Below are 14,149 nucleotides of genomic sequence, written 5' to 3'. Positions count from 1 at the left end.
ACTGGTCGAGCAGGGGGATGTAGAGAGAGCAAGAGAACAGCCATCTTGAATGGCCTAACCCTACACGGGCCCACTGAGCTGGGTGTTTCAACAGTCATGTGGACAAGCAGCCGGTAAAATACCAGAGGCTACAGCTTAGCTCTGACAGAAGTGCAGCTGATGAAGCCCACCATGGGGTGCAGATATTTCTGCGGCTGCAGTACCGCACCAGTGACCAGCTGCCAAAGAAACTGTGCAGTCATCCTGGACTTTGTATTGGGAAGAGAGCGTGGTCCAGTGATCCTCTGCATGAAAGCCATTGTAATTCTTCTCACCTGTGTTGATGGAACTGAGAAAAGCAAAGGTTATCGTTGCAACACGAGTGTCTGGGCTGGATCGTAAATAGAACTGGATTCTGTTGGAATGTGAAGTTAGACAAAGGAAACATCATATTCTGTGCTATAATGGGGCCTGAGGGCATCATGAGGGATGTATTTGACAGTCTAGGAGGTGGCAGTTAATAGAAGCCAGCTTGCAGGAAGAGACAAAGTATAGGACTCCTGAAATAAAAGTCACCATAAATTAGGAGAGTTTGTCTAGCCACCGGGATAAGACTTGACAATTAGGCTTTGTGGGGAGAGGAGAGCAAGTATTCAGTTCAACCTCCATGCTGACCTACATCTCTAGGGGGCACATGAACATCCTAGAATAGAGAGGGCTGTGTGTTAATAATGGAAGAGCTCCAGCATTAGGGGCCCAGGTTCTCTACTGTGGGATCCTCCTTCAAAAAATTGCAGTATGGAAAAGAGAAGACCTTTCCCTACCAACTGAGGAAAGCTGGCATTATAGATTCCACAATATACAAGGATCATCAAAACCCAGGAGCAAGTCAGCACCTCCAGTGGGGTGGCCAAAGGAGAGGATTGGAGACTTGGGGTTGCTGGTGTGTAGACCTAGGCGAAGGGTTGATGGAAGAGATAAAGTCACAGGGATCTAAAAGCAAGCAGAGATGCCAGCAACTGCCCCACAGTCACTGGAAATTAGAGTTTCCTTGGGGATGGTTACAACAGTATATCAGCAGCTCAGGGATCCAAACTGGCCACTAGAGCCATGTAATGGAGAAACACTGGCTAAAAAGTTGGAGAGATTCGGGCAAGCAAGTTAAGGGAAGGCCATCCCATAAAAGGCAAGTGGGAGGCTGTCCTACATCTAGAGCAGGAAGCAAAAGAGTGACCCCTGCCGGGTGGCAGCTCTCCCAGCCACTGGCTCCCACAGGCTGCTGCCTTGGCAGCCCTTCCACCTGCCCCACCCCTGCTCCGATGTGCCAAGGAGCTCCCACCTCTTTCCTAATATCTGAGCCGTAATGTGGACATGAAGGAGGAAGAGAAGTGGGCACAGCAGGTGCTGGCTCTTGGACTCTGTAGATGCAAGCTGCTTTTGCAAGAGGTGGAGGTCATTGTGCAACTTGCTGGTCTTCTCTAGACCTTGGATTCCTGGACATCTGTGAAATACAGACACTGATGCTGCCCCGTAACTCACAGGGCTGCAGTGAGGTGCAGATGAAATCGTGGGCTGAGGGTGCTCTATGAACTCTAAGGTGATGTGTGTGTGGTTTTATGAACATCAGTGGCAGGTGTCCAGACGCAGGTGGGGTGAAATTGAGTGAGTCAACAAGGAAGTAAATTGCCCTACTTCTTGATGAGAGTTCTCAGGAAACCAGGGCTGGGAGCTTTACTTCACAGGGCGTGTATAAATAGCCAGTGCCTGCCAGGAAACTCTAATTTGCCTGGAGATTCTAGAGCCCTAGAGGAAGCAACTGTGAGTGTCTCTGTCCTTGCCTCTCATTCTGTTTTCCCAATGTCTGGTGAATATCTCCCTGCCTGTCTGGGTGGTTTACCCTAGTGGTGTTGAGGAAGGCAGGTCTGTGTAGCTGCTGCCGTCTCGGAGGGTAGCTGCTGGAGGTGAGAGCACAATGGAGTACTAAGGAGCGCTCTTCATTTTGCTCCCTTTGCTCGGTAGGAGGTGTGTTTCCTGGGCTGGGAGAGGGTGGGTGAGTTGGATGTGACATCCAACCAGACCTCAGACGCCATTGCCTGGAAGCCCCTGTGAAAAATGCAATTCATCTTCCTCTTGGAAGGGGGCACTTCTCTGGACAGGAAGCCTCTCCCCTCCCACTACCTCAGCCTGCCTGGTGACCCCCTGTCCTTTGCACAGGTCTTCAGCCTTTGTTCTCAGCCTCTGCAACTCCCATGAGCCCTTTCCATGCTCGTAACTTTACAGTTTCTCTCTGAGAGAGGAAAGAAGCCCAATATTGGGAGTGAGCCAGGTCCTGCACCCACCCTGACCTCACTTAGCTCCTGAGTCCCTTTCCGATGGTAACCGGATGCGCTCTCGGACATCTGCTCTTTCCTCCCCCAGACTAGCCTTCCCCTGACTGTGCCCGTCTCACACATCCCCTTCCTCCATGAGGTCCCTGTTCCAAGTCCTCTCAGGAGGCCTGGACAGGACTCTAGGTGTCCCAGGGACTTTCCTCATGGAGCCCAGGAACGGCAAATCACCTGGCAAACATGCAGTCATGCACCCATCCTGTGCTCAGGACTCTGGCTTTTTCCCAGGCAGCACTTGAGACCACCTGTACTAGTCCATCCAAGGCAGCAAGTGAGAGGAAACGAGTTTGCCTTGTCGGAATTAAGTCAACCAACTTACTGGTACAGAAAGGGAGAAAGAGGTCCAGAGATGGGAAGGGTCCCACCCGAGAGCTCTCAGTGAGTCCTTCCTGATGTGACAGATGGCCTCAGTGAGGAATTCTACATCCTTGCCACAGTGCCCATGGCAGTGCCCAAGGGGAGGCACAAGAAGGGATGACACAGAGCATCTAAGAATAGGTTCGTGCTGCTGGTCACCCCTGTGGTCACCCCAGAAGTCCAGCTGGTCAACTCATGCCCTCTCAGGCCAGACCTTATGCCCACCTTGTCCCTAAACTGCTTTCAGAGCCCTGCTGCTCTTGGCCCCAGAGCAGAGGAGAGGAGGTGGAGGAAGTGCTTCTCCTCACCTCCAGGAGCTAGGCCAAGCCCTAATCCACATCCTCGCACCAAGAGCGTGTCCCCTTTCTTTCTGTTCCTCTGCCTAGGACATGCTTCTCCTCCCTCTCTCCATGCTGATCCTGCTCTCACGGCCCCCAAGGTCTCTGGGGGCAGAAGTGAAGACCTATTCCCAGAAAACACTGGCCAATGCCTGCACCCTGGTCGTGTGTAGCACCCCGGAGAATGGCCTTCCTGGTCGTGATGGACGAGATGGGAGAGAAGGCCCCCAGGGCGAGAAGGGGGATCCAGGTAGAGCTGGGACCATGGGCTTGTCCTGGTGGGAAGGGGTGGGCATTGGAATTGTAACCAACCCAGAAACTCTGGATTTTCTGCTGTGTAAACCTTGGAGATGGTCTTCTTCATCCCGCATGGGTGGGTTTCCCCCAGATATTCAGCCCACTTAAAACACAGCCCTACTGGTTGGCAAAGATGGGCTGCCCCGAGCCCCCAACTCCATCAGCAGCTGCCCTGATTCCTCCCTTAGGATCTTGACTCCACCCACCCCAAGAATGAGCAAACAGTGAGTAAATGACTGGTATTTGGGGTCCTCTAGAACCCTGCTCCAGAACTTAACTTGTTCATTCTGATTAAATGGTGCCTCTGCAGGATGTTAAATATTTTTAATATGTAATTAAACTGTACTCCATGAGGGGCGGGAAAGGATGAGGCTCTGTGGCCACATACTCAGGCCCGGTCAAAAGGATTTTCCCTAAATACATTATGGAGAGAGGAGAGAAGGAAAGGCAGCTGACATTCCTTTGTTCAGCCTGGTGCTTGGGTGTTCACTTGAGTGGTTTATTTAATCCCACCAAAAGTCTTACAAGGGATGTATTAATCTCGTTTGATAGGTAGGAAAATTGTGACACAAAGATGCTATGTGAAACCCAACCTGGAAGATGAAAAAGACATGGGCTTCTGCATCAGACACATCTGTGCTTGACTGCTAGCTCCAGCTCCACAGCAGGGACCCCCGGAGACAAGGCACTCAGTGTCTCTGAGTCTCAGTTTGCTCATGTGTAGATGGGAATAATATCTACCTTACAGTGACAAATAATTGAGCCAAGGCTTCATTTTCCTGTTGAGTCTTCAGGATAAAGTTGCATCTTCTTGCTGTACCAATCAGGTGAATTCTCCTGAGGTTTCCAAAGGTACTGATCATTAAGGGAATTGTCCGAGAAACACTGCCCCACAGGGGAGGATCTGGATCTTACCGGCAAGAAGTGAGAATTCAATGAACCAGCAACAAGAACAAGGGGACCACCATGGCGCTAGACCAGGGCTATGCAGGCATCAACTGAGGTCTTTATCTTTCTGGAGTTTGCATTTTGGTTGGGGAGGAAGAAAATGAACAACGTTTAAGCTGGAGAGAATAGGTAACATCCCCAGGCTTTGTAGGATAAGGGACAATTATTGGTCTGTCCTTAACAGACAGAAAGTAGTTCCCAACATAACTGAGCTGGGGCTTGGAGAAGGTTGTCTGGAAGTGAACTCAGGAGAAGGGTGGTATTCAAGGTGCCAGGTCTCTGTAGCTCCCAGTGGGGCCCTGAATTGAATCCCGGGGCAGGGTGTGGGGTAGGGAGACTTTCCTACAGTGGCCCTCTGAGCAGCACGGATGTGGCTGAGCCCTCCCCTTCTTGTGCGTTCCAAGCCTGGCCTTGGGTCGGTGCTTGGAGAGAGAACACTACACAGCTGGACCAAGAGCCAGGCTCCACTCTGGCTCCTCAGTTCCAGGCACTTTAGTTATTCAACTGTTATGGGTCTGAGGATTTCCTGGAGATCAGAGCATCCTCAGAATCCTGACCCAGTAGGTCTGGGTGGGGCCAGAGTCTGCACTGGTGACAAGATTCTGATGCACGTGGTCCCAAGAACCTGCTGTAAAGGACAAGATGGGCCTGAGAGGAGAGACCCTTGGGCAGAGGTAGAGGGTGGAGCTGGGTCACTTGGTGATGCTCCAGACATTTCATGCAGGGCCAATAAGACCTGGACCCTGCTTGGGGGGCTGAATTTCCAAGGACAATTCCCTCATTCCTCAGCACCTCCAAGACCCCCGCCCAAAAGGATTCAGTGAGAGAGTCCCTCCAGGGGCGCACATCTCCCTTGGAGTAAAACCTCACACCCCACAGCAGTCCCCAAGGCCACCCTCCACCCCTGCTGATATCTCTGATCTCACTTCCTTCCACTCCTCCCACACTCCCTGGGCTCTGACCACACTGGCTTGTCGCTGGTCCCTAAGCACGCTTGGCCCCCTGCCTCCTCAGGGCCTTGCTCTTTCCATACACATTCCCATGGCTCACTCCTCACCTCCTTCATGGCTTTAGTCACAGACAGAGTCCTTCTCTGGCCCTCCTATTGGAGAGAGAACACTGCACAGCCCCACCAATACTCTGTGCTTTGTTTTTCCTCTGTGGCACTTATTCTGATCTGATAAATCATCATATGTTGTACATTTTAATTTTGATGATCTATTTCTATGCAGTTGAGTTTAAGTTCCATGAGAAAGAGATTTGGTTTTTGTCTGTTTTTTTTCACTAATAGAATCCCAGCATTTAGGACAGTGCCTTGTACCTAGTAGAAGCTCAGTGAATACTTGTGGAATAAATGAATGTAAATTGCCAAGAGAGGAGGAATTTTAATACAGTTAAGACTGGCCAAATCACTGGTGCATAAAGCTTCACTTCGGGTGGCAGTAAGGTACAGGGCTAGGACTTCGTGGGGTGCTAGGATGCAAAATGTGTGCTTTGGCAGGCACGGTGCTTGCTGCTGGAAAGGGTGCTCTCATGGCCTCCATGGTTTGTGCACAAGGATAGGCAACCTCTAACGCTCCCCTCTAAGGAGTGGCTTTTTTCCCATGTACCTGCTGCCACCCCGGCCAGTGGGGAGCCCAAGAGAGGCTTGGCCTGGGGCCAGGATGTCTCCGCCTGAGCACGGCGCACTGTGGGATTGGGATGCGGGGCCCATCCTCTATGCTTCCATTTCACGCCCAGTGAGGATCGCAACTAAAAGCAGAACACAATGCCCAACACAGAAGCTCTCAGCCACCCATCAAATGCACAGTCTCTCACCACCAGCACATGCTTGGCCCAGGCAGGCCCTGGCCTTTCTTACCCTGGAGCACGGTTTCCAAATCTGAAATGTCACCTCTCTTCTCCAAGTCTCTCTAAATCCTCTTCAGCCTTGAAGTCCTGTTTCCTCCGACTATGTGTGTGTGCTGGGGTTGGAGGTGCTGGGATGGGACGAGGGACATCTCATAAACTGTCTTCCTCGCTCGTTACCCATGCCTCACAGTTTAAAATTCAGTGACAAATCCCTTGCAGACCAGGACGTGGTGCTAACATTTACATCCTGCTCAGTGCTAAGCAGAAAGTTATGTTCCATTGTTCGTTTCCCGGCGAACAAATAAATGAAACAATGAGGAAATGAACAAATAAGTGAATGAGTAAGTTAGCAGCCCCTGACAGGTGTCATTTCTTCTCTTGTCTTTTTGCACGTGAACGCTTTATTCACAACAGCCAAAGGATGGAAACAACCCATGTGTCCATCAGTGTTTATCCGTGGTGAATGGATAAACGAAACGTGTTGTGTTCAGACACTAGAACATTGCTCAGCCACACAAAGGAATGAAGTGCTGAGACGTGCTACGAATTGGATGAGCCTCAAGAATGTCACTCCGAGTTAAAAAAGCCAGACACAAAAGCTCATATACTGTATGTATTTACATAAAATATCCAGAATAGGTAATAGAGACAAAAGCAGAATAGCGATAGCCGGGCCTGGGAAGAAGCAGAGACAGAGTGATTAACGGATATGAGGTTTTCTTTGGGGTTGATGAAATATTTTTGAACTAAATAGAGGTGGTAGTTGCACAACGTTGTGAATGTGCTAAACGCCACTGACTTGTAAAATTTAAAAAGGTTAATTTTAGGGAATTCCCTGGCGGTCCAGCGGTTGGGACTCAGCCCTCTCACTGCCGGGCCCCAGGTTCGATCCCTGGTCGGGGAACTGAGATCCCGCAAGCTGCACGCGCAGCCAAAAAAAAAAGGTTAATTTTATATTATGTGAATTTCATCTCAATGAAAAAATAACCAAACTCACAGAATTGAGTGTAAAATTCTTAAATCGAGGTAGATCTCATATAATTTCAGACTTAGGCAGTCTTTCTTGAGGTAACAAGTTTAAAATGTTTGGTCATTTTTCCAATAAAAAATAATATGTGTAAAAAATAATAATAATATGTGGTCACTAAAGATAAAAGGAAGAAAATTTAAAATGCCTTAATTGCACCACTTAGAAACAGCAACTGTTAACACTTTTGTACGTGCTGTTCTTGTGGTTTTTCCAATGTGTTTTACGTGTGCACAAGCCCTACCCATTCATGGACATATTTAGGAAACAGAATCATATGAAATAGAGTGTTTATAGCATACTTTTATCACTTAATGATGCATAATAATTTGGTCTAATTTCTGTAGCTTTAAGAGCATGTCACATAGCTTTTTCTCTTCTTTTTATTACAATATAATTGATATATAATATTATATGACTTTCAGGTGAACAACATAATGATTTTATATTTGTATATATTGTGAAATGATGATGGCCATAAGGCTTATCAAAATCCATCAACACACATAGCTACAATTTTTTGTGTGTGTGATGAGAACTTTTATGATCTACGCCCTTAACAACTTTCAAGCATGCAACACAGTATTATTTATTATAGTAACCTCGCTGTACATTACATTCCTAGGACTCATTTATTTTATAACTGGAAATTTGTACCTTTTGACTACTTTCACCCGTTCTGCTCACTCCCCAACCGCACCTCTAGCAACCACCAATCTGTCCTCTGTATCTATGAGCACGCTGTTTTGTCATTTGTGTTTTAGATTCTACATATAAGTGAGATCGTATGGTACCTTTCTCTGTCTGACCCATTTCACTTAGCATAATGCCCTCAAGGTTCACCCACGTTGTTGCAAATGGCAAGATTTCATTCCTTTTTACAGCTGAATAATGTTCCATTGTACATACGCCTTGCATTTTCTCCATCCATTCATCTATCCATGGATACTTAGGCTCTAGGCCACCTCCAGGTCTTGGCTACTATAAACAATGCTGCAATGAACTTGGAGGCACATGAATCTTTTTGCGTTAGTGTTTTCATTTTCTTTGGTTAAATACTCAGAAGTGGAATTGCTGGACTGCATGGTAGTTCTATTTTTAATTTTTTAAGGAACTTCCATACTGTTCTCCATAGTGGCTGTACCAGTTTACATTCGCACCAACAGTGCACAAAGGTTCCCTTTTCTCCACATCCTCCAACACCTGTTATTTGCTGTCTTTTTGATAATAGCCATTCTCACAACTGTGAGGTGATAGCTCAATGTGGTTTTGATTTATATTTCTCTGGTGATTAGCATCAGGTGCCATTTCTGATATAAACTTTGGTTCTGGGAAGGGGGAGGGCAAGGAGTCCATGATCAAGGGCAAAAGCTGACAGACTTGCCTGCTATAAATACTGTGGCCTTGGGGCAGGGGAAGGTGCATTGTATGGAAAGTCAGGCAGGTCTTGGTTTGATCTGCCTCCAACTCTGGCAAACCTGTTTCTTCACCTGTAAAATGGGGATGTGGACACCCATTTCCTGGATCACCACTGGACCGGGTCTTGTTGAGGTGAAGTGTCTACACCTTATAGAACCCTGAAGGAACGCCATCTGGCTCCTCCGGGGCCTGGGGCCAGGTTTATGCCCATTTCTTCTGCTGCCACAGGTTTACCAGGACCTGTAGGGGGAGCAGGGATGCCTGGACCAGCTGGCCCAGTTGGGCCCAAAGGGGACAATGGCTCTGCTGGAGAACCCGGGCCAAAGGGAGACACTGGACCACCTGGTGAGCAGCTGGGCATGGAATGCAGAGGTCTGCAGGTGGTGTGCTGTGGCTAGGACATGCCGGTAGGCATGCACAGATTCTCCCCCAGGAAGGAGGCAGAAGGTTGTTTCCAAGGTGGCACTGGGTTATTTCAGGGAAGACTGGAGCTGCTGTGGGGTGACACCTTTAGGAGGATGCCGCCTCTCAGACTTCTATTACTGCCCTCATCTTTTATGCACGCCCACTTCCAAGGAGATTCGGTGTCACTAACCGGGCTGGTCCTTTTCCCCAGGGCCTCCAGGACCTCGAGGTATGCCTGGTCCAGCTGGAAGAGAAGGTCCCTCAGGGAGGCAGGGGAACATAGGACCTGCAGGTGCACCAGGCCCCAAAGGCGAGACTGGACCCAGTGGTAGGTGGCTGGTGTGTGATGGGTGTGGGAAGGAGGCGTGGCTGTCTGTGATGGGGCCTAAAGCATGCGCACAGTGCCTGGAAAAGCCCGGACCATCTGCACCAGCTAGGCCTTGCCTGGGCCTCTCCCCCCGGATTCCCACACTGACCGTATTTCCCCGATACCCTCCCCAGAGGAGACCAGGCACTAAGGAGCACCGTCTCCCAGTTCCTTCTCTCACCTGGAGCTGTGGGTGAAAAGCTCCGCTTCTGAGGCAATGATAAGTGCTGAGCGCGCTCTCAGCCGTGTTCGTCCCAATTTGTTCCTTCCTCAGGAGAAGTGGGTGCCACAGGCATGCAGGGCTCCCCAGGGACAAGAGGCCCCGCAGGTCTTAAAGGAGAGAGAGGTGCCCCCGGTGAACGCGGAGCCCCTGGAAGTGCTGGGGCAGCAGGTGAGCGATGGAAGCTGGGCTGAGCTCCTGTTCCCCTGTACCCACCATCACCACCCGCCAGGTCAGAGCTAGCACTCCAGGGTGACAGCCAGTGTTGGGCTCTGGGAACTGTCTGTCTCTAGGGAGAGGGCAGGGAGAGTAGCAGGGACCGTCTATGTACAGGGAAGGTTGGTTGTTGGGTGACAGGGACAGTCAGTATACAGAGAGGATGCAAGGCTGGGTTCAGGGCACAGAGGGACATATGTATATGGGGAGGGCGTATAGCTGGGCGATAAGATAGTCCATGTACTGGGGGAGGTAAAAATGCTAGAAAATGCGTTCAGAACTCACCCAACTCTTCTCTGATCCCAGGGCCTTCTGGAGCCATAGGTCCACAGGGACCTGCAGGTGCCAGGGGCCCCCCAGGACTGAAGGGGGACAGAGGTGCTCCTGGAGAAAGAGGAGCAAAGGGAGAGAGTGGACTCCCAGGTAAGGAAGCTCTGGGGGCCCCCAATGGGGCGCGGGTGGGGATGGAGGGTGGGAGGAGGCCCTCCCAGGCCCTCCTCTCAGGCGTCCCCCTTAGTTACAGGTGGGGGGCTGGAAGTCAAAGTGGACGCTGGTCTTAGCCTCTATGACTCGCTGGAGGGCAACCTGAGCAGTTTTTCCATCTGATCTTTGGGACGAGCACACCTCCCTTCCCAATTCATCAGATAGCTTTGAACTTCAAATAACCCAGTGGATGGGAAGGTCTCGAGCTACGTGTATTCCTCTACTCCCACCCTGCAAAAGGAAGTGTTATCAGGTTCCTAGAATTTGGAATTACAGTGCCACCTGGTTCAGTGTCAGTGTGGTGCAGGGACCTGCTTAGGGGATAGTGTTCATAGCAGAACCACAGGAAATCCTGTGGGCAGCAGAGGCCACCTATGTCAGCAGATGTGGGCTTCCTAGGGGTCCGTCCCAGCTCCTTACCCCCACCCCCAATATGCGTCTGCAACTGAGCACCGTTCCCTTGAGGCCCGGGCTCTGAGCTGATCCCAGGCTGTGCTGGACCTGTCTTCACCCGGCATCTCTGCCTTGCAGACATCACTGCTCTCCGGCAGCAGGTGGAGACCTTACAGGGACAGCTAAAACGCCTCCAGAATGCTTTCTCTCAGTATAAGAAAGGTGAGTTCCTGGACCTGAACCTGAGCCAGACACCAAGGTTGGGCCTCATACTAGGTCTGGGTCTTGGCTTGGAGTTGGCTGGGCTTGGGTCTAAAATTGAACTTGGCTGGAACCATGTTTAGGACTGGACCTGGAACTGGGGCAGGGAGTGGGGCTAAGGATGGGCTGGGACACATCAGTGCAGCCACGTGCTCCAGGAGCTGCAAGGAGATGCAAGGGACAAGGAGGAGGATGCAATCCTTATCACCAGTGCAGCAGACCTTCGCCCCTGCCTGCCCTGGGCAGGTCCCTATGATAGACAAGGGGACACCCAACCCACGATGCATTTCTTCCCTCTGTGGAGCCAGGTATGCAAGTACCCAGAGATGCAGCTGCACGGCCCAGGCAGCAGAGAATCCAGACATAGTCCTGTGAGCAGGGGCTGGGATGCCGCTCATGGGGTTCAAGTCTGGTGGGGGCCCAACCTTGCTGTGTGGCCACCGAGTATCTCACCCTAAAGATGCCCCTGGGTCTGGCAGGGGCAGGCTGCCTCCAGTCTCTGGCCAGTGCTGGACTCTCCCTGCATCTCCTTGGGTGTTTAAAGCAGAGATTCTTCCCTAAGCCTGGAATCCTAAGGAGGCAGAGGCCTCCTGGAGTGCGCACCTGAGTGCCCGGTGCCTTTGGGACTCTCTGCCTCAGTCCCCAACTGCCCCTCCCCCTTCTCTGCTCTCCCTGACATCAGCTTTGAGTCCACATCATTCATCAAACCTCATGATCCAAAAAAAGAAGAGTTTTCTGAAGGAGTAGAGCATAATGGGGTGAGATATAGGGTTGGATCCTAAGGACTCAAGCCAACTAAGTACCTAAGTAGTAAGGATGAGTTTCCAGCATTTGATGTCTTCCTCCTTCCACGAACATATTTGCATACCCATTCACTTGCTCGTATGCACACTGATGCGAACAAAGAACATGGGCATATGCACCGGCCACATGTGTGGGTACTTAAACACCATCGCTCACTCCACACCATCCACATACATGAGCACGCATGCACACGTATGCACACACAAATATGCACACCCATCCAGATGGACCTTAAGTCCACCTGTGTACCTTCAGATGGATATATGGACATATTCACGCATACACATGCATACCCACCCAGATGCATGGGACATAAACCCAATTATGGCACATGAACTTGCACTGACCTTGTCCAGGGCTGCTCTGGGTGCCATCCTGACCCCTTGGAGAATCTGGCCCCTGAGTCCTTGTTGAAACTACTCAGAGGAGAAGGGCAGTGGGTCAGGGTGTAGTCTGGGTTCCTACCCGGTCCAGTGAGCCCTCTTAGGAGCCCTGAAGATTTCCATGCATGACCCTAGAAGTCAAAGGGATGGGGATAGGATGGAGTAATGAGAGATACTTAACATGTCACACAGGTGATGCTTTTATGTAGTGTACACCTACTTTAGAAATAAGGAATGGGAAACCCTGAAAAGGGAAGTGACTTTCCCTTGCCCACCTGGACCGTCATTGTCAGGTTGGGGCTGAACACGTGGCCTTCTGACTCCCAAACAAGGGTCTCTCCAGCGCCGATCCCACTCCCGCCCCCCACTCCCACACACACCTCTCAGATGCCTTCATCCCCTGCCCAGCGGTCCAGGGAGGCTGACTGGCTGGGGCATCACCTGTAAGCATATCAAGAGGCCAACACTGGGCTGCCCCCAGTGCAGAGATTAGCATGTCGCTGCTCTCAGATGCCCCAACCTCTCCTCTCCTTTCCCCTCACCCCTTCACACAGCACAGACCCCCCTCTGACAACCCCACATGCCCAGCCATCATGCAGGGGTGAGAGTGAGCCCCCTGCGTGGTGTTTTCCACACTCTTAGGAACTGCCCTGGGCTGCACCGTGTCATTTCCCTGGCCAAAGTCATTCCAATCTACACAGTAATTGAAAAACCAATTCTGGCATATGACATGGGGAGGAACAGAAAGTGCACGTCTAAGCTTTAGTGTCACATCCAGCAAGGTGTGATCCTCACTATACATTTGACAGTTGTGTGACTTTGGGCCTCTTATGTAAGCTCCCTGAGTTCCAGGGTCCTCACCTGTAACTGGAGACCACAGCACCACTCACAGGGCGCATCATGGAACCAGGGCTGCTCTGGAATCAGTGCCTCGCTTTCATCCTATCTGGTGCCCTGGTACCCTGGTTGGGAGGCTGGGGGGCTCTGGTTGGAGCACAAAGGTCCAGGTGCTGCCACACCCCAACCTGACTCTCCTCTTCCCCTAGTGGAGCTCTTCCCCAGTGGCCGGGGTGTCGGGGAGAAGATCTTCAAGACGGGAGGTTTTGAAAAAACTTTTCAGGATGCACAGCAGGTATGCACACAGGCCGGGGGACAGGTGGCCTCCCCACGCTCTGAAGCCGAGAACGAGGCCTTGAGACAGCTGGTCAATGACCTGAACAAGGCTGCTTACCTGAGCATGACCGACGACAAGAAGGAAGGCAGGTTCACCTACCCCACAGGGGAGCCCCTGGTGTATTCTAACTGGGCCCCCGGGGAGCCCAACAATGACAGAGGCTCAGAGAACTGTGTGGAGATCTATCGCAATGGCAAGTGGAACGACAGGGCCTGCGGAGAACAGCGCCTCGTGATCTGCGAGTTCTGAGCCCCCGGGGAGGGTGGGGCACTGCCCAGAGCTGTGTGCTGCCAATGTCCCAATAAAAAGGTGATCCTCAGGGCTTCCCTGGTGGTGCAGTGGTCAAGAATCCGCCTGCCAATGCAGGGGACACGGGTTCGAGCCCTGGTCCGGGAAGATCCCACGTGCCGCGGAGCAACTAAGCCCGTGCGCCACAACTACTGAGCCTGCGCTCTAGAGCCCGCGAGCCACAACTACTGAGCCCACGTGCCACAACTACTGAAGCCCGCGTGCCTAGAGCCCTTGCTCCGCAACAAGAGAAGCCACTGCAATGAGAAGCCCACGCACAGCAACGAAGACCCAACGCAGCCAAAAATAAATAAATAAATAAATAAAATTTATAAAAAAGAAAAAAAAAAAGGTGACCTTCTGCTGGCCAGGGCTTCTCCACAGAGCCATGGGTGAGGCCAGAAGGCAGGGCTGCTATGGAATGCCTCCCTCAGGATAAAGTTTGAAACTGGCTTCACACCAGGAAGACCTATCAGAGGAAAAGGAGGCCAGCCTGCTTTCCCAGGGCAAGGGCTAAAATGAGGTCTCCAAGAACTCCCTGTTGCAAAATCC

The 14,149-nt window shown here is 51.1% G+C and overlaps 1 protein-coding gene across 1 annotated transcript; it reads left to right on the top strand.

Annotated features, from left to right (window-relative positions):
* Positions 1–1,734: 1,734 nt before the first annotated feature.
* SFTPD (surfactant protein D) lies at positions 1,735–13,624 on the top strand. The gene is made up of 8 exons (XM_059899692.1): positions 1,735–1,797; positions 3,110–3,311; positions 8,832–8,948; positions 9,220–9,336; positions 9,650–9,766; positions 10,118–10,234; positions 10,826–10,909; positions 13,182–13,624. The coding sequence occupies exons 2-8, from the start codon at positions 3,113–3,115 to the stop codon at positions 13,556–13,558; spliced, it is 1,128 nt and encodes a 375-aa protein (XP_059755675.1). The 5' UTR covers positions 1,735–1,797; positions 3,110–3,112; the 3' UTR covers positions 13,559–13,624.
* Positions 13,625–14,149: the final 525 nt, after the last annotated feature.

This window comes from Balaenoptera ricei, chromosome 16 (genome assembly GCF_028023285.1).
Source record: "Balaenoptera ricei isolate mBalRic1 chromosome 16, mBalRic1.hap2, whole genome shotgun sequence".
Lineage (NCBI taxonomy): Eukaryota > Metazoa > Chordata > Mammalia > Artiodactyla > Balaenopteridae > Balaenoptera > Balaenoptera ricei.
Note: the sequence above shows the minus strand (reverse complement) of the source record. Positions and strands in the feature narration are given on the sequence as shown.